Here is an 18,615-nt window from a genome sequence, read left to right as displayed (position 1 = left end):
GTTACTCAATATTTCAGCTTACTCTACCAAAATCTATAGAAATTGTAGTGAATTTCCAACTGTTGATAACATTTATTTGAATATTTTAAACATGACAGAAAATTTAACCTTAAAACCGTGTTAGCCACCAAATCACACCATTAAAGTAGTATAACAGAAGTAAAAATAGTAGAAGCACACGAACTTTGTTCAATATCTAAGCACAAAATAAGAAATAAATTATAATACAATCAAATTAAGCTTCATTCTTAGTACAAAAACTAAAGGATGTAAAGATATGACCAACAAAATGCTTTCTGACCAAAATGTATTGACACTTATCACACATTTCTCATTAAATAAACATTTGTAATACATTTTCCTGAAACTAGTGCATTACTTCTTTATAATGTGCGCTAACTTTTGTCAGGATTTTGTATTTTTAGTTCATTTTCTTCACATTCAACATGTGTTGGTATTAATTTTCACCGAAAATATTTTAAAATACACGTTAAATTTTAAAAACATACCGGCTTACGTAAGACCACCATGTGCAAGTATCGCTTTGCTTATTTTTCCCCTGACGCACAGTTCGTTACATCGAAGGATCCAGCATCATTAGTCGTATAACAGCGCCCGAACAAACCGACCTGTAACACGCTGAAATTGGATATAATATTCCATTTCGCACACACACACACTGAAGAAGAGAACCATCATCCCGCTGAACTGAACGGTCATTCGACCGAACCGAACCAGCTGTAACGCAATTTCCAAAAGGAAGCCCGGCACGCGAAATTGAACAGTTTGCTGTTTTGGTTATATTTTGTTTTCCATCGTTTCTTTCTTTTTTTCGGCACACTGCTTGTTTGCTGGCTGTGGTTGTGTATCACCACCAGCTCGTTATTATTTCACCCCGCAACACAGAAAGGGGTTGCATTTTTTTGCTGTTGTTGTGTGTGCGCGGCTCGCTCTCACTCTCGCTCTCTTATGCGTGCCCGTTATTATTATGTCATCGTCCTGTACGAGAAGGGTAGCCGACAACAGCAACTATAACAGACAACAACACACACCAACAACAAAAAAAAACCCGCTAAAACCATAAGGGAAAAGAAATTCCCATCCCTTGGGCCGGCTGCGCACGTAGAATCGGGTGCACGAAACCGATCGTGCACGACCATGCGAACGGAGACGGTGCAACACGTGAGCAACCGGTTCACTTCATTGATGACGCAGGGCCAAAACCGTATCGATGGCCTACCGAAAGCCTACCGGTCGGTCAGACTTTAATCGAGTCATCAGAACTGACGCAGCGAAGCGATTCCGACTGCGAAACCGTCTACCAAAACCGCTCGAACAAATGTTTTGCTGCGTATCATGTGTTCCCTGTGCGCGGTAACCATGGTGAAGTACACGCGCAATCCCGCCGAAGACATCAATCGTGACCACGTGTAAACTGACACTGAGCAAAGCGCTACTACGAAATCCATTTTCGAAAGCCTGTTCTAGATTGCACCTTGCACACACACACACACACACACACACACACACACACACACACACACACACACACACACAAGATAATGTACACTTTGGGGGTGGTACTCGGAAAACGCTCCACATGTGTGGGAAAATGGAGGCTGCGTTGCTGCGTCGGGGTGGGTTTTCCGTTGGCCAATGGCACTGGCGGTACCGTTGCGGCTGTGAGATCGGCACTATCGGCTGAGCAATCGAGATCGAGAGTAATTAAACTCGATACAGAGGTGTGATGCCTGGTGTGGGTCGCCGGTTCCATTTGGTGCACCGAGTGTGAGTTCAGTGCGCTTCTAATTACGATTGCGCGATGATTTGTGAAAAGCGAAAACAAAATGCCTGTTGCACCTGTGTGGCTGATGTGGGATCTTATTGCTGATGTGTTATGCTATGCTTCAGAGGAGAGGAAACATTAATACATGGTTGACGCATTTTGAGCTCAATTTTCTAGGCGAAAATGGCATAAAATCGCTAGAAATGAATAAAAAAATTCACTATATGACTCGTTATTTTATTCATATAAAACAATGAATATATATTTGAACTTAAGTTGGTTTTTCCATTCCATTCCTAGAATGGCCATTCACTACTTATTATACAATTAATCTTGGGTAAGAGAAAATGTAAGAAGCCAGATAAAACATTAACTCATTACGGATTAAATCTGCTGCATCTTAATACTATAACGTACTACTTCTCCTTGTTTCTAAGCTCCAAAGAACGACTTCTACATATAGTACTCTTTGTAATATATCATTTACTCTAACACTCTTGTCCAGTTTGAAACAATTTGATGGTTTTATAGGACCGGAGTCAGCAAGAGTCGGAGTCATCCTGAGTCGTAGTCAGAGGAACGGATGACTCCGGACGACTCTAAGTGACTCCAGGCGTCTCCGGACGACTCCGACTTCGACTTCGGACTACTTCGATCCCGGGTGATTCCTACTCTGGACGACTCTAGACGACTCCGGCCAACTCCAAAAGACTTTGGATAGCTTCAGACCATTCAAAACGTCTCCGGATAATACTAGGCGGTCTTACATACCGAAGTCTGTTGCAAAATTGTTGGAGTCGGGTTGGATTCGAATCTAGATTTTTCCCCATCAATAGTACACACATGTTCCCTCATTTCCTTTCGACTCTTTTTTGTTGTTTCACGGAACTATTATGGACAAAAACAGACTTTTTTGCATTAATTGTATATAGATTGAGAAGACCAATAACCCTTATTGCTCATGAAAGCTTCAATGTGACATCAAATGTGGTGCATGCAAGTAATAATAAGGTTACCTTCATATGTTAGACTTGAACTCATGGTATTTTGGAACTTGTGGGGAAACTATGACAGAAAAAGCATATTTATCTTTTATATTGGATTTTATTCCAATTTAATCAAAGCTCAGGAATATATCTATCAAGTGGTATTGCCCATTTCATCAGTTATGTGTTATTTCCATTATTCAATATGATTTTGCTCCACATCGCACGCATTGCCCAAATCATCCGAAGAGTACTAATTGAGCAAACTTCACGCCACTTGTGCATTGAGAGCACACAAGCATCATCGATACCGGTCAAAAACCGGTGCAACCCTCCAGCCTGTCTCTCACCCTCACAGCAAAAAAAAAACAACAATAACTACCGTTTCATGGTTCAACGTAAACTTTTCCCAACAAATCAATACTCGAGATGAACCAATCGTACAGCTCTGCAAATCTTCATCCCACTCGTGGGGCATTGCGCTCCGCGCGAACGCTTTTCAAACGCGCTGAAGAGCGTTTTGCACACTGCTTTGCCGACCCGCTCATGTGGGTCACCGTGGGTGAAGGTGGTGTCTCGCCCAGCGAACAAACGGTTTGAGAGCATGGCAAAAATCCGGGTCGATCGAACCGATCGGTGTAACAACATAATTAGCGCTTGCCCAAAACAAGCCCAGCCGGTGAACGAGGAGTGCGCCGCGGTAAGCGAGCCTGCAACGAGCCTGGTAAACCGTGCCCACTGCCAACAGGCGGGCGGGTGGCACCGAGATGATAATGTCTTGAGAAGTGTTTCACGGGCCCGATCTCAGACGACGAACGGTCAATGCAGCGAAATCCATCCATCAGGCGTCTACAGAGCGAGAGGGAAGAGTAGGTGCGATGGTGCAACTGCGATGGTGCCCGGTCAATCTTAACCCGATCATCTTGGTGCGGGTGCGATCTTCGGCGATCAAAGTATCCGTTGCGTTGGGTACTGCTGCTGCTGCTGCCACTGCTGACATTTGCACGAAATTTGTTGCAAACGCTGCTGCGCCAGATCTCGCCAAACCCTACAAACAATCCCCCTCCAAAAAGCTGACAGCCTACAGGGTAAGATCGGCAAGATTGCGAACCGCGTTAAGATTGTTTTCTTAGCGCTTCACGAACGATCCTTGCGTCCCGGGTACGAGCCGGTACTTATGTAAACGGCACAAGATCTTGAAAGCTCCCTCGCTCCCTCCACCCATTGGTTAGCAGAAGGGAAGCTGCAAAGGGAAACAGAAAATAATGATCACCTCGGATCGGATCGGATTGGGGCAGCAAAGAAGGGGTAAAGAAATGCGACCGTTAACTGGTCCCTGCGTTAACTGTTAGGGTGTCCTTGAATCGAAAGTTCAGTCAATGCTGCGACGGCGACTACACGCCATCGGGGGGAGGGGGAGATGATTACGTAGCGGGTTGCTCCAGTTGGAGGCTTGAGCCCCCTTTAGGCCGGATCGGTGTGGGAGTTCGTAACACGTTCGCTGGCGAAGGTGCGCTACTCGGGGTTAGCAAAATGGGGTCGTAAAATGTGTCAAGCAAAGAAGCAATAAACCGATTTACCAAAATGCTATCGTTTATCTGGATTACTTCTAATGGCGATCGCAAAAGCGAGGCAAATATGTTGAAGGTGAAGTAGATATGAGCAAAAAAAGGAAATTAAAAATAAAAGGGTTAGTTTCGCTAATTATTGGATTGATCATCTTACGCAATCATTTTAACTTGATACTTTATTGCTGGGCCTTTGTCGGTTTTTAACTCAGTTTATTACTTTTCGTTTTCTTTTAATTTAATTTTACGTTTGACATTTCTATGTTCTGAATTTAATTCACTACTTTAAGGTGTATTTGGTCATTTATATTTCTTTCCATAAGGTGTATTACACTCATAAAAGCGAATAAAATTGTCGTTGATGGCTTTTTGAATAAAATAGTTCACCTTGGAGTTCATTTTCTCAACATAATTCGAGTCACAACTAGTATAGATAAAGGATTTCATGTTTTTGATAGCTTTGTAATAAATCGTTGCTGTTTTTACACAAGCAGTTGCATTTTGGTTATTATTAATAAGTTATAAAGCCTAAAACTGATCACTTGAGTCCAGATTTATGATGCAATAGACTTCTAAACATACTGATCATGATTTATCCATCATATCTCGGTAATAGCTTCAAACAAATTGCGACTGATTTGCAAACATGATTAAACAGCACGTGACAGTGTTGTCACCTATTTAGTACTTCAACCAACTCCCGCCTTCACAACTTGCAAACTAACTCCCGGCCAAACAGTTTCCATCTTTATGTAACGTTTAAACCAGTTCTAGGGAAAAATTTCGGTACGCACGCACCGCAACGTAAGTAGATCGGGTTCGCACCATTCGCACTCCCGTATCAGCAACCTTTCTCTCGAAACTGCCTCTAACACTGTAGGGCCCAGCTGTAGAGCTGAACGTGCGTTCCAATGCATCGTTTTTGTTTTTTTTTTTTTTTTGTTGCTCTTTTTTTCCTCCTCCTCCTGCCTCCTGCAATAAATGTCACACACCCAACGCAACGGGGGCTGCTGCTAACGCCAAACGCCTATCACCCCGTTCGCACGGAGCCAAAACGGTAGAACGTACACGCGCCCGCGAATGTCGACTTGATAGAGATCCGCGAGACCTGTTCCGAAAGTAAACCAATCGACGCCCAGCGGCGTCTGGCTGCTCTAATGGGGGCCCCCCTGGTCTTCGGAAAAGTGACGGGCAGGCATAGAGCACACACACACAAAGGACGGACGAGCCCTAGAATGTGCTGGACGGATGGGTTGAGGTTTCGAGCGCTGCGACCTTCACCAGTCAGTGTTTGGGAGTTCCCATTCTAAGAAGTCTGGCTAGCCTGCGCTCGGTACTGTGACTAATTGATAAAAAGGCTACTACAGCCCAGGCCACACCCGCTGGATGCTGGAAAGCGGCTAGTACGTGCGTGTGTACTGCGAGCGACTGTGTGTCCTATTTTGGAGGTTACTGCTGGAAAGATTGCTATCTGCAAGAAGTCAGAACCACTGCTTCACGACCCTAAAGGTGTGTAATGTAATTTAGTAATAAAAACTACACTTGAAGCGTTAATCATCGTGCTACTCGGAGCTACTTCACTGACCATGACAATGCGTCTTTGGCCAGCAGCACAAACTGCAGCTGGGATCCAACTCTCGATCACCATTTCCCCTTTAGCACCGTGTGAAGGGTGGTTCCCTCTTTCGGTGCAATGGACTCTCCGAGAGGCTCCCCTGTCTGCAAACGGCACAAAAACAAAAAATAGGCTGCAGCCACCTCCACCATCACCGAAAGCCCGTCGGGCCATCGTCGGACTGCATCGGGCCCATGCTGATCCCCCCCACCCGCATTGGTACGGCGGTGGGCCCAAGCGGCACCTTCATATATAAACCGTATCGTGCGGCACAACTGTAGCTCATTGTAGATCGTGATCGTCGCATCGATAGGTCCGATACCCATACCCAAGTGCTCCCAGAGTGGCAGTAGTAGTTCACCTAGTCGGTGAAAGTGAATTGTTTGCTGTGTCAGTAGAACGCAAGCGTGTGCGTGCGTGTTTGTGTGTGTGTATATCGAGCCGGTGTGCAGTGTTACCAGTGTGCCACATCATGCGTGCCTTCGTAGTAGCGACGATACTTTGCGTTGGATTTGTGTCCGCGTACCCGCAGCAAGCGGTCGATCCGGCGTATCTGCGCCAGTACTATCAGCAGATCGCACAGGCCGCTGGTGCGCAGAATGCGGCCCAGGGTCGTGCTGATGCTACGCCAATCCACGAGCAGGGCGCCCAGGAGCAGCAACACATCCCGCAGTATCTGCCACAGGGCCAGCCACAGGTAAGGATGGATGGTGGATAGAGAAACAGCGATGGAAGTGTTTTGTGAGTGATGATATTGATTTTAACTCTCCGTTTCCATCCAGCGTACCCAGTATCAGCAGCCACAGGCCAGACAGTACCAGCCCCAGTACCAGCCTCAGCAGGTAATTGAAGTCTTCCATTTCTTCTTTATCTCCAACACTCCAACACACCTGGTGGTCCTTTTCGAAAGACATCATTAAGCGATCGTAAACTCATATTGAAAGTACTTTGTCGTCACTTTGACTTCATTTCCTGTACTTATGGTGTGCCGCAAGGCCTCCGCTAAGGAACATGTAACAGCCCGGGCATTAGCAAGACACACTTCAAAAGATTCAGGAAGTTGTACCATGGTTTTATTACCTTACCAACATCGCACCTTTTCTTGCTTACTTTCCTTCCCCCGTTGACAGATCCAGTACGTTCAGGAGCAGCAGTACCAGCAGCCCCAGCCCCAGCTGAAGGTGTCCAAGCCCCGACCCCAGTACCTGCAGGGAGGTCAAAAGCAGCCGCTGGAAGAAGAACAGGAGGACTATGATGTAAGTCGCCGCCGTACATGACATTCAATTGCGCCCGAGCAAAAGCTCGTGAAAGCGAAAGTCGCGTACATTGAAGCGCGCTCACTAAAGTGCCTACCGACTGCGCCCGGGAAAATCCGTTTCCGTGTTTCACCCGATCAGCGATCATCGTTGGGTGTCCCTCACCGTAAGCTAATTGCATGCCTGTTTCCATCGCAGCTCAGTTGTGGATCCCTACCCCATCGTGGTACTGGCGCGCGGAACTGGTTATCTTCGGAATGGCCATCTTCGCGACCAGCTGGTTGCGTGTGTACATTGAACTTCACAGCTGACCGGCTCTAGCTCCACAAAAGTCAATGGACATCGCTCGACGAGTTTGACGAGTTCCGGTCAATTATGTAGATGCGAGCGCTGGGATGTAAACACAGCCCGTCCGCGCGCGCACACAAACACACACACACACCGAAATAGGCAAGAGGTTTCCGGTTCATCTACACACGCCACACTTTTCCGCCTACTGGTGATGCACGAGGCCTAGACCGAGACCTACTGTTTGGTGTGCAAGTGGAGGAGGTGATCATTAACTCGATCGCAGTTTTTCCCCATTTTTGGCTGGTGGCCACTTTTCTCCGCTCGAGCGATGACCGCATCGGGGAATGTTTTTCATTCCATTGAATCATCACGTTTGGGTGCAGCACCGAGCGTTTTTCGATGATGCTTGGAGCTGCACACTGCACACCTCGGACCTGCTGCATCAGTTCTCGGGCCTCGGTTGTTGAATAACACACAGAAAGGTTTTGCCCGGTTTGTCCCGCTCCAATTACTGCGGCGCAGCGAAAGTGATCGTATTTTGATGAATGAATGGCGCTGTTGTTGTACAACCCCCCAGGAAAAGCGGAGCGCCGTTTCGATGCTACCGAGTGGTTTTTGTGTGCGCTTACCAGAGAGACGGTGGGAGTTTTAAATCATATGCTTGAGCGTGGAAAGCAGTTTCGTGCGTTCGGTTATTACGAGCGTGATGTATTTCTTATGACACAGCGCTCACTGATCAGCCGCTGTGTGTATAACACCGACATTTGGGGACATTTTTTCGTGTTCCTTTCATGTTCGAACGAAGCAACAATGTGTTCAGAACGAGGAGGTTTCTGTTACGATACCCCCGTCGGTTACTCGGGCAGGCAATGAATCAATCAACTTTCACTCTGTCTCTGGCATGCAAATCTGTACCATGTTCAATACGAAGCGATCTCCGAAAAAACGCGGCTGCAACCGACGACGCTCGAATAACCAGATTGCATAAGACACATTGCACGAACTGCATCGGTGGCGGACACGGGTCGCACGCTAATGTGACAGCACTGTGCGAACGGCGACCCTCCGAACCCGGCGGACCGATCGAGATGACATAACGGCGAAGCACACGTGAAACGCGAGCTCCAGCAGTTCTCCGCTGTGGCGTATCTTGGGGCCCCATCGGATGACCCGAGACAGATTCATTGCATTCTCTTTTGTCGTTGGAGTCACTAATTGGAGTCATTTTGGTTGGACGCTTTCTTTGACTTCGGGGGGTTAAAAGGTGAAAGGGAAACAGCAGTTTACTTTCATGTCTGGATGATGTATCATATCGTTTTGTTTCGTAACATTGCTTCAAGTGCCAACCAATCTTATGATTTGCGTCCTCGTTTCTCCTATCATACAATCCAGGCCAACCCTTCGTACCAGTTCGGTTTCGACGTGAAGGACGATGAGTTCACCAACTACCAGAACCGCAAGGAGCAGCGCGACGGAAACGTGATCAAGGGCAGCTACTCCGTGGTCGACTCGGACGGATTCATCCGCACCGTCACGTACACCGCCGACCCGAAGGAAGGCTTTAAGGCCGAGGTCAGCCGCCAGCCAACCGACATCGTGGTCAAGATCCCGACGCCGGCACCCCAGTCCCAGCACGACCGTTTCGCTAGTCAGCCCCAGTCGGCCGGTGCGTACCGTGTGCAGCAGCAGCCCCAGCAGCAGCAGCAGGCTCAGCCCCGACCAAGACCGCAGGAGTACTCCCAGTACCAGTAAGGCGGATCAGCAGGGTGGATCTCCTTCTTCTCCTCAACCATCACTACCACGTAATTTATGTTGTGTTAGAGACAGTGTCGTGGACAGGCCCTGTCCATGCGTTCGGTCAAACCTAGACCACAGACTGAATGTGGAAGTATCGTAGAAATCGCCCTTCCGTGCGTGCTTCCTGGTAGTGATCGTCTCAAAACCATTTACTCGGCACCACTAGAGCTAGTAAAGTGAAGGTGTCCATGCGTGTGAAGATGCGCAACTCCTAAGAAATTGGCGTCCGTGTGAGCTTCTGTCGCTCGCACGGCCGACCCTATCGCCTGTGGGCACACTATTCTCACTTGCCCTTTATCGTAAAGTCATGATATTTAAATAAAAAAAACACAAAACTGTCAATAAAACTAACGATTTACGTGTCTTTTTGTCTACTTTTTTCCGAAATCAGATATAAAACATTACTTCCTCGATTCTACCATTTCTAGTGTGCATAGGGACAAAGGTCAATCACTTGCTGAGTTTCGACTCCAATAGTTTTTCATCCGTTTGGTCAGTGATATGATTTGCTAATCAGTTTTTCTCCAAAAATATACTGTAGTCATCAATCTAAGGAATATCTCCAAAAAGGGATTACAGTTAAAGACCTTGAGATGTACCTAAAAGAGGCGAATTCATGAAGATCAGTTACGGGGTAACTTCAATACAGGATTTTTAATATGATCTATTACAGTTAGCATACTCTCTGAACTCTGTGTGACATTAAGTTATACACTCATGCCTTGTTTACGACTTTGCAATCATTAGGAAAGCTGAAAGTGTACCAAAAGTATAGGAATTGAAAATTCCCTTGTAATGTGTCATACATCGTATGCCTTATCCCAGCCTAGAAGTAAATTCGGACAATAAGAACTTGCCTAGAAGACTTTAATACACTATAAACTGAGTGATCAGATGGTCTATTTGGGAGACGTACCGGCTTCTACAAGGCTGGATGGATGCGAGTCTCATCCAAAACGTCCCTGAGTAGCAAGAATTCAACTATTCTGCAGCGTCGAGAACAAATTGATCTAGGAAATAAGGAAAGTAACAATGGACATGATTACTAAAACGATTTGGTTTTGAGTAGTTTTACCCAATTAAACCTTTGGAATTGAGAACAAAATTCTTAATACAACTAGAGCTCTATCAGAATTAACAATTTGTTGATACAATAACCAATTATTATAAGAAATTATTTTTTGTTGACCTATGGAAGAGCACCAGAGTATCTTCTAAGTTGAAACGGTTTGGTTTGATACATTCCAGTTCATGCCCCATTCATCTAAGTATCGAATCATATTCATGTGTACCTCGTACCTTGAGGAATTTCTTATTAATTACCTTACAATATAAAAGAATTTATCATACATTCGCCTGAAGTTCGATTCACCACTTTCATGGTCATCGCTGAAGGCCACCACTATGATGCCGCATTTCCGTTGGCATATTTTACACCCAACCGTCAGCCATTTCTCCTTTCCTCTCTATTGCATGCCGTATTACTCCGTTTAAATTATGCTCTTGATATGAAAATAAATCACCAGTCTTGAAAATCCAATGCTGCCGGTCCGATTTCAACGCATCAGGCGCCCGAATAGATCTGGCAAAATCGTTTAATGTCCCACCAGCGCGAACACATCCGCCTGACAGATGTACAAATAGTTTATCATAAACAGTTGCTTCCAACGTGCTGTGTCGCCATGGCATGAAATCTCTGCGTTTGGCACCGTATCACAAGCTCATCAATCACCGTTGAAACCGAACCGAAAATGAAGCCGGAGCCGCCGATCGACATCGCCGTCGTAAAACCCACGACGCAGGGTGTATTGGAGTGGTAGAAGTGGAGTAAATCTTCACCGCACAGCGCTTCCCGCGAGCAAGAATGTTAAAATAAATGGAATTTATTTACACTGGCTGTGGTTGGGGTTTTTTCCTGAACTTTTCCTGAACTGCAAAGCCTTGCTTGTGGTCCGTTTACGATTCGTGAGGAAAGTTAGAGGTTAGACATTTTAAAATGATAATTTACTCTCTCTCGTTTTGCTCAACTCTCTTTCTCTCCCTCCGATGCAAATGATCCGTTTGCGCAAGAAGCTGACGTCTTGGATGTGATCTGTAGACCGCCCAGTGCCCTGCCACTCCTGTCTCATGCGTCCCTTCAACCGTGGGAGACCTGCGCATACGAACACCGTCTGTCTTTCCATTGAGAAAATTGCATTCCCTTCCGATCTCGTTCCCGATCACGCAAACCCTTCGCCCACCCCGAACACCCAGGTTAAGCAAAGGCACGAAACCAAAGAACCCTGCTCAGTTGTGTCCCGAAAGAACGTGGGTGTCGATCGTATGACTGTCCCCTGGTGAGAACAATCGCGTATGCTTGCGGATATTGTGTGTACACTGTGGTTCGCCGAATAGACGTGGTAAAGTGAGTGAAAGAGACGAACGAAAAACGGGCGGGAAAATCGTTTGTCGTTAATCGGGGTGCTGAGCGTCGTAGATCAGTCGCACTTCAGTAGTAGCATTGGCTAGGGTGTACCGTGTAGAGCAGGTTTCGAACATCAAGTGTAAAGCAGTAACAGTAGCTGTTCGCATCGACAGTGTCCAATCGGAAAATCTTCCTGCCGCGTGGCAAGCAGACAAACGCATCTTTTCCGGGAAGGTCAAGTTTGCAAGACATTTTGACCCCATTAGCACAGACAGACAGCTCGTAGTGAAGCGTTCAATCACCTGCGCGCACGATGGAGTACGATCGTCAGCAGTTTGAGCGACCGGCATTTTGGAGACTGCCCAAGCAGAAAACGTTCGAGCTGCCGTACGGAAGGAAGCGGGTCCATTTCAGCGAGCAGGTGAGTACCGAGCAACGGCCAGACGGTGCTCATCATTGTATCCACACCCTTGTAAAGATGGACATTTGCGGGGAAAGCCGCCCGGAACAGGTGTTTGCTGTGGCAGACAGTGCTATGCTAAATGAAAGAGGAAAAACATCACTTTCCAATGTCATTCACCATACGGTGTTCCGACGAAATTGAACTTTTCTTGTGTGTCATCTAGCTACTTCGCGTTGGTTAGTTGACTTTGGGGCTGCGGATTTACGATGAAACGATGAAATTCTGATTCTTAAAATAAATCGCAATTCGTGCACGCGAGTATGTGTGTCATATCGCAATGCTACACGCAAACATTGTGCTACCCTTGAATTATGCTTCAATAACACAAAAAAACGGCTCCTATTGTTGGCCACCATTACTATGTCAGCCTATTTTTATACAATGACACTGGGAGACAAATCATCGGTACGGAATAATAATTGAAACCTTCGCTGGTTTTGTGCGTCGTCAAGACGGTTAAAGCAAACCAAACTTTCATCGAATCCTGTGTAGTTACAGTTTTGTGTTAAAAGTGTACGTCTTCTCATGAGCTAGCGAATCCATCGTCAGCTGATTCTGACGGACGGGCATTTTGCGTCAAGCGCCGGTTTATATAATGGTTTACGTAATAGATTCCTTACACAAAACGTCACTATTTCTAGTTCACATTCTCCATCGACTAACCGCAAATGAGGTGTTGATGGGAAATCAATTCAAACTGCTGTCGGAAAGGATTGACATGTTTGTACAGCGTGCACTACGGTTTTGATCGGATTGTAAGCAACACTGTAAGATGGTTTACAATTGAGATTTTGGGTAGGTGACTAGTTTGGTCGGAGCGGCACTACATTGTTTGATTGTAAAAATAAACGTAATGCTGGCTGTTATTGTGATGATATCATTTCTCCATTGTTACTATTTCCTGGTAGCAGCTGTGCTATTTGGATTGTGAACTTTGAAGTAACTGCTTATTCACTCTTGTCAATCTATTTAAGTACAACGTAAACTGTTTTAGGTAAGCTAGCCGGTCTCGTGGTACAGTCGTCAACTCGGACGAATTAACAACATGCCCGTCATGGGTTCAAGCCCCAAATGAACCGTGCTCCTATACGTAGGATTGACTAATCTGCTTTAATAAATTAGTCACTGAAAGCTAAACTCCACAAGTGGCACAGACAGGCCTTGACCGACAACGGTTGATGAGTCAAAGAAGAAGTAAAAGTAAGCTGTTTTAGCAGCATTAATATTTTAAAACATTTCACGTGTGTTTTATCAATTTGTTGTCCCATTTGGGACCGTTTTGTATCCTTCGGAATCATATATTCTAGCACATTACGTACGAAATCAGCAGAAAAACAATTGCCGCTAAAACGTAGCACATGTTTTCCTCGCGTTCCAACGGTCATCCAATACAAGTTTGAATGTTTAAGCCCCTGCAACATATGCAATCCGTACAACGCCATACTACCCAAGCAACAAAACACGCGAACCCTGTAAGCGTTTCAAGCGTTTCCAAAGGGCACCGGTAAACAACTGCATTGATTTTCTTTTTCATTTGCGGCTATGCGTATGGTTCTTGCTACCTGCAAACTTGCAAGCAATACTTTTTTCCCCCTTTTTATTCCTAAAAGGGTCCATAAATAAGCAACACAGTACCGAAGGGTTAAGCGTATCAAGAAACAGCAAGCCCTTCTCGGCCCAGCGCGTCCCTAGACCCTACAAACATAAATAATCGAGGGTAAGTGCACCCTTTTCTTGTCTTCGGTCTTTTAATTTTAAGATAATTTAAGACGCGTGCCGCTTTTGATGTTACCCGCGAAAGCGTAAGATATCGAGAAAAAATGCGTTCGCTCTTAAGAAAATTCATATATACTAAAAACTGATGTCTATGAGGTTTCCAAACACTCGATGAATGGTTATTTGTGAGTTTAAAGGATGATCAAAAATGTGCAATAATAAATCTATCACTAACAAAGGTATTCTATTTTAACAAAATCTTGAGAAATGTATTTCCATTTCATAAAAGACTTATAGAGGATTTGTATTGCATTTTAATCACGTTTAAGGTCGAGGACCCAAAAATTTTCTATTTCCTATACCTTACTGTTTGAAATTAAAATGGATTCAAAACGGATCAAAACAAAACTCCAATCAAACTGGTTTTCATTCAGATTAAAACACATCCAATTGCCTTCGTTGACAACATTTTCTCGAATTTCCCACCGAAACAAGTATTTTCTTTTCCACCCAAAATCCTACCAAAACAGGTAATCCTTCGTTATTCTTCATAATGCCCCAACAAAAAGCAACCCGGTACAGACGAGCTGTCCCAAACCTGGCGCCCAAGGTACCCGTCCCGCAACCGATGCATCCCACAGGTCACCGGGATTGACCTGTTTCCAAAATTTCTTCCTTTCTTGCAAACCGGAATCTTTTGGTTGGCGCGTCTTGCTGTACCGAGACTTGAGAAAGCCCATTCTACGTCTTTCCCACTGCCGGTTGTTTAAAACTTTTGACGCAAAACATTTTTAAAATGAAACATTCCACCACAATCTTTACGCAATGCATTCTGCCCTGCTTCTCTGATGCCCTTGGAAAAGGGATCGCTTGAACCGGCTCCATGCCAAGTGTGGCGCTGATTAGTGTGCGATTGATTCGGTTCGGTAGGAACGCTCGCCCGTCAAATCAGTGCACCAGTGTAAATTGCGTTTCACATTTATCGCAGCGCCGATTCGGTCGGTCGGTCGGTTTGAATGGGTTTGGATCGGTTCCAAGTTCGATATCCCGCGGGAATAGGATTAAACTTGCACTTCTACTACATCAAGCAGAGGTTGCAAAATCGTTTCCACGAGATCGTTTAGAAATCTCGGCCCTGTACAAGCTGCCCTCTCTTGGGGCCTTTAATGTGGAACAAGATGCAATCATCTGTTCCCCTTGCGCGGAGCAACAAAACTGAACCACTTGAACTGACCTATATTTAGTCGTCAGCACAAACAGACAGCGCTTTGAAGCTACTGTTGCTGCAAATTGTTTGCCGACTTTCGGTCTGTTTGGTCTTTAAAGCGATCGATCCGACGCGTCCGGCACTGCTGCATGCGGGACATCCTGGTCTGCTGCGTACGGTGCGATTGGACTGGAGATGTGTGCCTGGGTACATCTCGCCACTCGCCACAATGGTCACCACCCACCCACCTCAGGCAGAGTAACGATTCCCAAACCGGACGTGTTACCCTTTTTGCCCGGGTTTGCAGGACAGACTGACGGGTTGTGTTAGACATCTGTGCGGTTGTTTTGGAACGGTTTGGCTGGAACGTCTCAATGCCAAAAGCATAAATTCCACTGTCGACACCTTTCGTATGGAGGTGGGCTGGTAGGCGTAAGCGTGAGCAGTGGGAGTAATATCCGGTCGAAGAGGAACCATCTGTTTCTGCACGGGGCTGTTCCTGCGTTCGATCCAACCAGACAGAGAGACTGGTTAACCGGCTAACCGAAATGATAGAACCTTACATTGATGGGGAATAATTGAAGCAATTGAATGCTGCCGGAACCGATCGTTTAGTCTCACTGCTGCTTGTTTGCACAGCGATGATCTCATCCTTATGCACTTATGAGGGATATCCGGAAGGGTTTCCTGGTTGAAGGAGCAATTTGTGGTTGCCCTATACTTCCAACATGTGGCTTACAATAGAGCTCAAGACGATTGGACCGTAAGAAGTTGGAATTTTGAAGAAGAATTTATCATATTGTGGCAAATTATGAAGAATTGTATTGTAAGTTATTTATTTATCATGATTTATTTTATAAATTTTGAAAATGTTTAACTCCATTAAACTGCTTCTATATTTCAAATAGAATGCTAATTATATTCCTATTCTATACTAATTTGAATATCTAATGTGAAATCGTAAACCTAAAAAGGACTCAAATTAGCTGCCTCATTCCAATCGTTCACGCAATATAACGCCATCGCCCAACAATTTCCAATGTATTAGTGCCTACGCAATAGCAAAGCAAGATGGTGGTGGTGATGTTGATGGTGCACGGATGTGGTTCCCGAACCACAATCAACCCTTCGGTTGTCAGGATTTCACCCTCAGTCCGTGAAACCCAAAGCACGGTTTTGCGCGAACGGTATGGAAAAATCATTTTCCACCGCGTTGCGTAATGCGCAGCTTCATCCCCGGAAGCCATCTTTTTCGCGGCGACACGCTCGCCTCCTGTGCATGGCATTTCTGCGTGTATGGGTGTATGTGTGTTTTAGTACAAGGGGTAGGCGATGGCTGCTTGGATGAGACTGGCTGCGCTTGTGTGTGTGTGTGTGGGTGCGCGTGCGTTTATGTGCGTTTGATGAATTTGGTTGCAAAATGGTGCTGTGCTATGTAAATAGACTAATTGATTGGTGTGATTTCATAACACTAATTTTATTATTTCTATTAAGAACTTTATAGAGTTCACTTAAGAACAGTAAAATTTTGTACAATTTTTCATAACTAAAGTATTACATTTCCTTGATAAATCCAATCCATTACAAAACGCGCTGTTTCATGAGCGTTATCTTTTTGTTGGGAAACTTCACCACCCAGCACGAAATAATGTCTGTCTCCGTTTCAACCGGATTAAGTTTTATTTACGCTGCTCGAAATGTCCCCCACCGAATGATCCACGTACGAGGCAAAAATCCCCATTAAACGGCCACCGAGCGGTTCCATACGCGCAGACACTTGACGCTAGCGGGTATATCAAGCCATAAACACAATCCCTACCACCGTAGAGACTTTATTTTGGTCTGCATTCAAAACAGCAAAACCCCACAACCAGGGCGGGGTATGATTTGCCAGATGACACGACACGATCAGCACAGGAAAAAATGGACGGAATTTCTTAAACACTTCCAACGACGACGTGCTGCAATCGAAACCGACTCATGTGTCCATCGGTCTATCCGTCCATCACCACAGCAGCCGTCGAGACGAAGCGTGCTTTCTCTGGGTCAGCATAACGGTTATAATTTCCACTCGAGTGAAACGATTATGAATTTCAAAATCATCAATTTGGACCGAGGTACGGTACCCGGGGTGTCCCAATCGATACACCGCTAGAAGGTTACAGTTTTTCCCCGTCATTGCCGTCTGACGCCTTGAGGGTAAGCGTGGAGCGATGAGCGTGATATGAGCGTGTTGTACCTATGCGACTTCAGCTGCCGACACTGCAGTTTACGTTGGTCGTGGTCTGCTTATGCATGGGAATATATTTATAGAAACTATCACTTTGGAACACTCCTGCAGCGCCACCCAACAGGTGTCTACGGTCCAGTTTTGTGAGCTGATTGCATACTGTGACTGTGGAGTGGGAAATAACCACAACGGAACGAAGGACAAATAGCCTAGAATTACAGCAATTACAGAATTAATCTAGTTATGACATTTAGTCTATGTTTAACATCTTCTTAGAATGGCGTAACTATACTTTTCAACATGCTCAAACCTTCCAGTTGATAAACAATTCAACAACTGCCAGCAATATTCTCCCTTTGCTGCAGGAGCATTGCAACACAGTCGATTTAGTACTGTGCTAATCGTCCCATACTAACAGCTTCATCAGTTTTCACTGTGTGTGAATCATCTGTACAGTGGGCAGAACGTAAACAACGCACCAGTACTATCCCAACTTAACATCGAAGCGTAGGTCAATACAAGAGGGAAATCCCTTACACTTTACAATATTTTGTAAAACTCGCTACAATTATCTGTAATGATTCACAGATTTTATAGAGTATTTGCTGTAGCGATGAGTAATGCATGCATGACCAAAGGGAAGCTCTCCTTTGCAGCATAGAGTTCAATAATAAGCCGATGACTAACACATGTTCAAGGTTCGATTCCAATGTTCAAAGGCAAACATAACGTATAAAATGTAAAAGTGCATTACAAATCAAGCTTTAAATACACCGCGAACAACTTCATTATGCCATTTGACGAGTGAAGTGATCCACTCGAGACGATTCGATCGAGCCTTATTGCGGCCATGATTCACATTAAAATTTAAACGAAAACACTTCCCAAAGGAAAACACGTACACAGACAGTCAAACAACACGTCCGATGACCAATGCATCTTGCCCCGGGTGGAAGAGGGAACGTTACATCTTGAAGATTTTCCTTACCTGCCTTCCCTTTCTTTGCACAATTTTCGCCCTGCCACACGATCGCACGATCGGTTTCACTCAGCTGGGCTGAAAATGAGTGATGCACGATCGTTGCTGGTCTCGGCCACAGAGAGTGACCGCAGCTCCCGAAGCTCACACAAACACGCGATCACGATCACGTCGCGGGAGCACACACGTATACGATTGGCCAGTGCGAGTGACCGTCCGGCGATTAAAATAAATATTTGATTTTCGACACCGCGGTCCGTCCACGTCCACGGGGTTCGTCCGGTCGGGTGAGTGCCTGATGCGAAGGGAAATAGAAG

The 18,615-nt window shown here is 45.4% G+C and overlaps 2 protein-coding genes across 2 annotated transcripts in view; both read left to right on the top strand.

Annotated features, from left to right (window-relative positions):
* Positions 1-6,229: 6,229 nt before the first annotated feature.
* LOC120952382 (activating signal cointegrator 1 complex subunit 2 homolog) lies at positions 6,230-9,650 on the top strand. Its single transcript, XM_040371683.2, has 4 exons — positions 6,230-6,652; positions 6,738-6,797; positions 7,086-7,211; positions 8,895-9,650. The coding sequence occupies exons 1-4, from the start codon at positions 6,428-6,430 to the stop codon at positions 9,252-9,254; spliced, it is 771 nt and encodes a 256-aa protein (XP_040227617.1). The 5' UTR covers positions 6,230-6,427; the 3' UTR covers positions 9,255-9,650.
* Positions 9,651-11,604: 1,954 nt separating this feature from the next.
* The window catches only part of LOC120947982 (PDZ and LIM domain protein 3), a 33,294-nt gene continuing 26,283 nt past the window's right edge, over positions 11,605-18,615 (top strand). The window contains exon 1 of the mRNA XM_040363909.2: positions 11,605-12,124. Coding sequence (XP_040219843.2) covers positions 12,017-12,124 — 108 coding nt within the window. The 5' untranslated portion in view covers positions 11,605-12,016. The remainder of the gene's footprint in view (positions 12,125-18,615) is intronic.

The sequence above is a fragment of the Anopheles coluzzii genome, chromosome 2 (assembly GCF_943734685.1).
Source record: "Anopheles coluzzii chromosome 2, AcolN3, whole genome shotgun sequence".
Lineage (NCBI taxonomy): Eukaryota > Metazoa > Arthropoda > Insecta > Diptera > Culicidae > Anopheles > Anopheles coluzzii.
The sequence above is the reverse complement of the archived record's forward strand: the minus strand, read 5'-3'. Positions and strand labels throughout refer to the sequence as shown.

Coding starts and splice junctions, on each gene's coding strand:
- LOC120952382 (XM_040371683.2), top strand. CDS start 6,428: ATGCGTGCCTTCGTAGTAGCGACGATACTTTGCGTTGGATTTGTGTCC. Junction 6,653..6,737: donor TGCCACAGGGCCAGCCACAG/GTAAGGATGGAT, acceptor GTTTCCATCCAG/CGTACCCAGTATCAGCAGCC. Junction 6,798..7,085: donor CCCAGTACCAGCCTCAGCAG/GTAATTGAAGTC, acceptor CCCCGTTGACAG/ATCCAGTACGTTCAGGAGCA.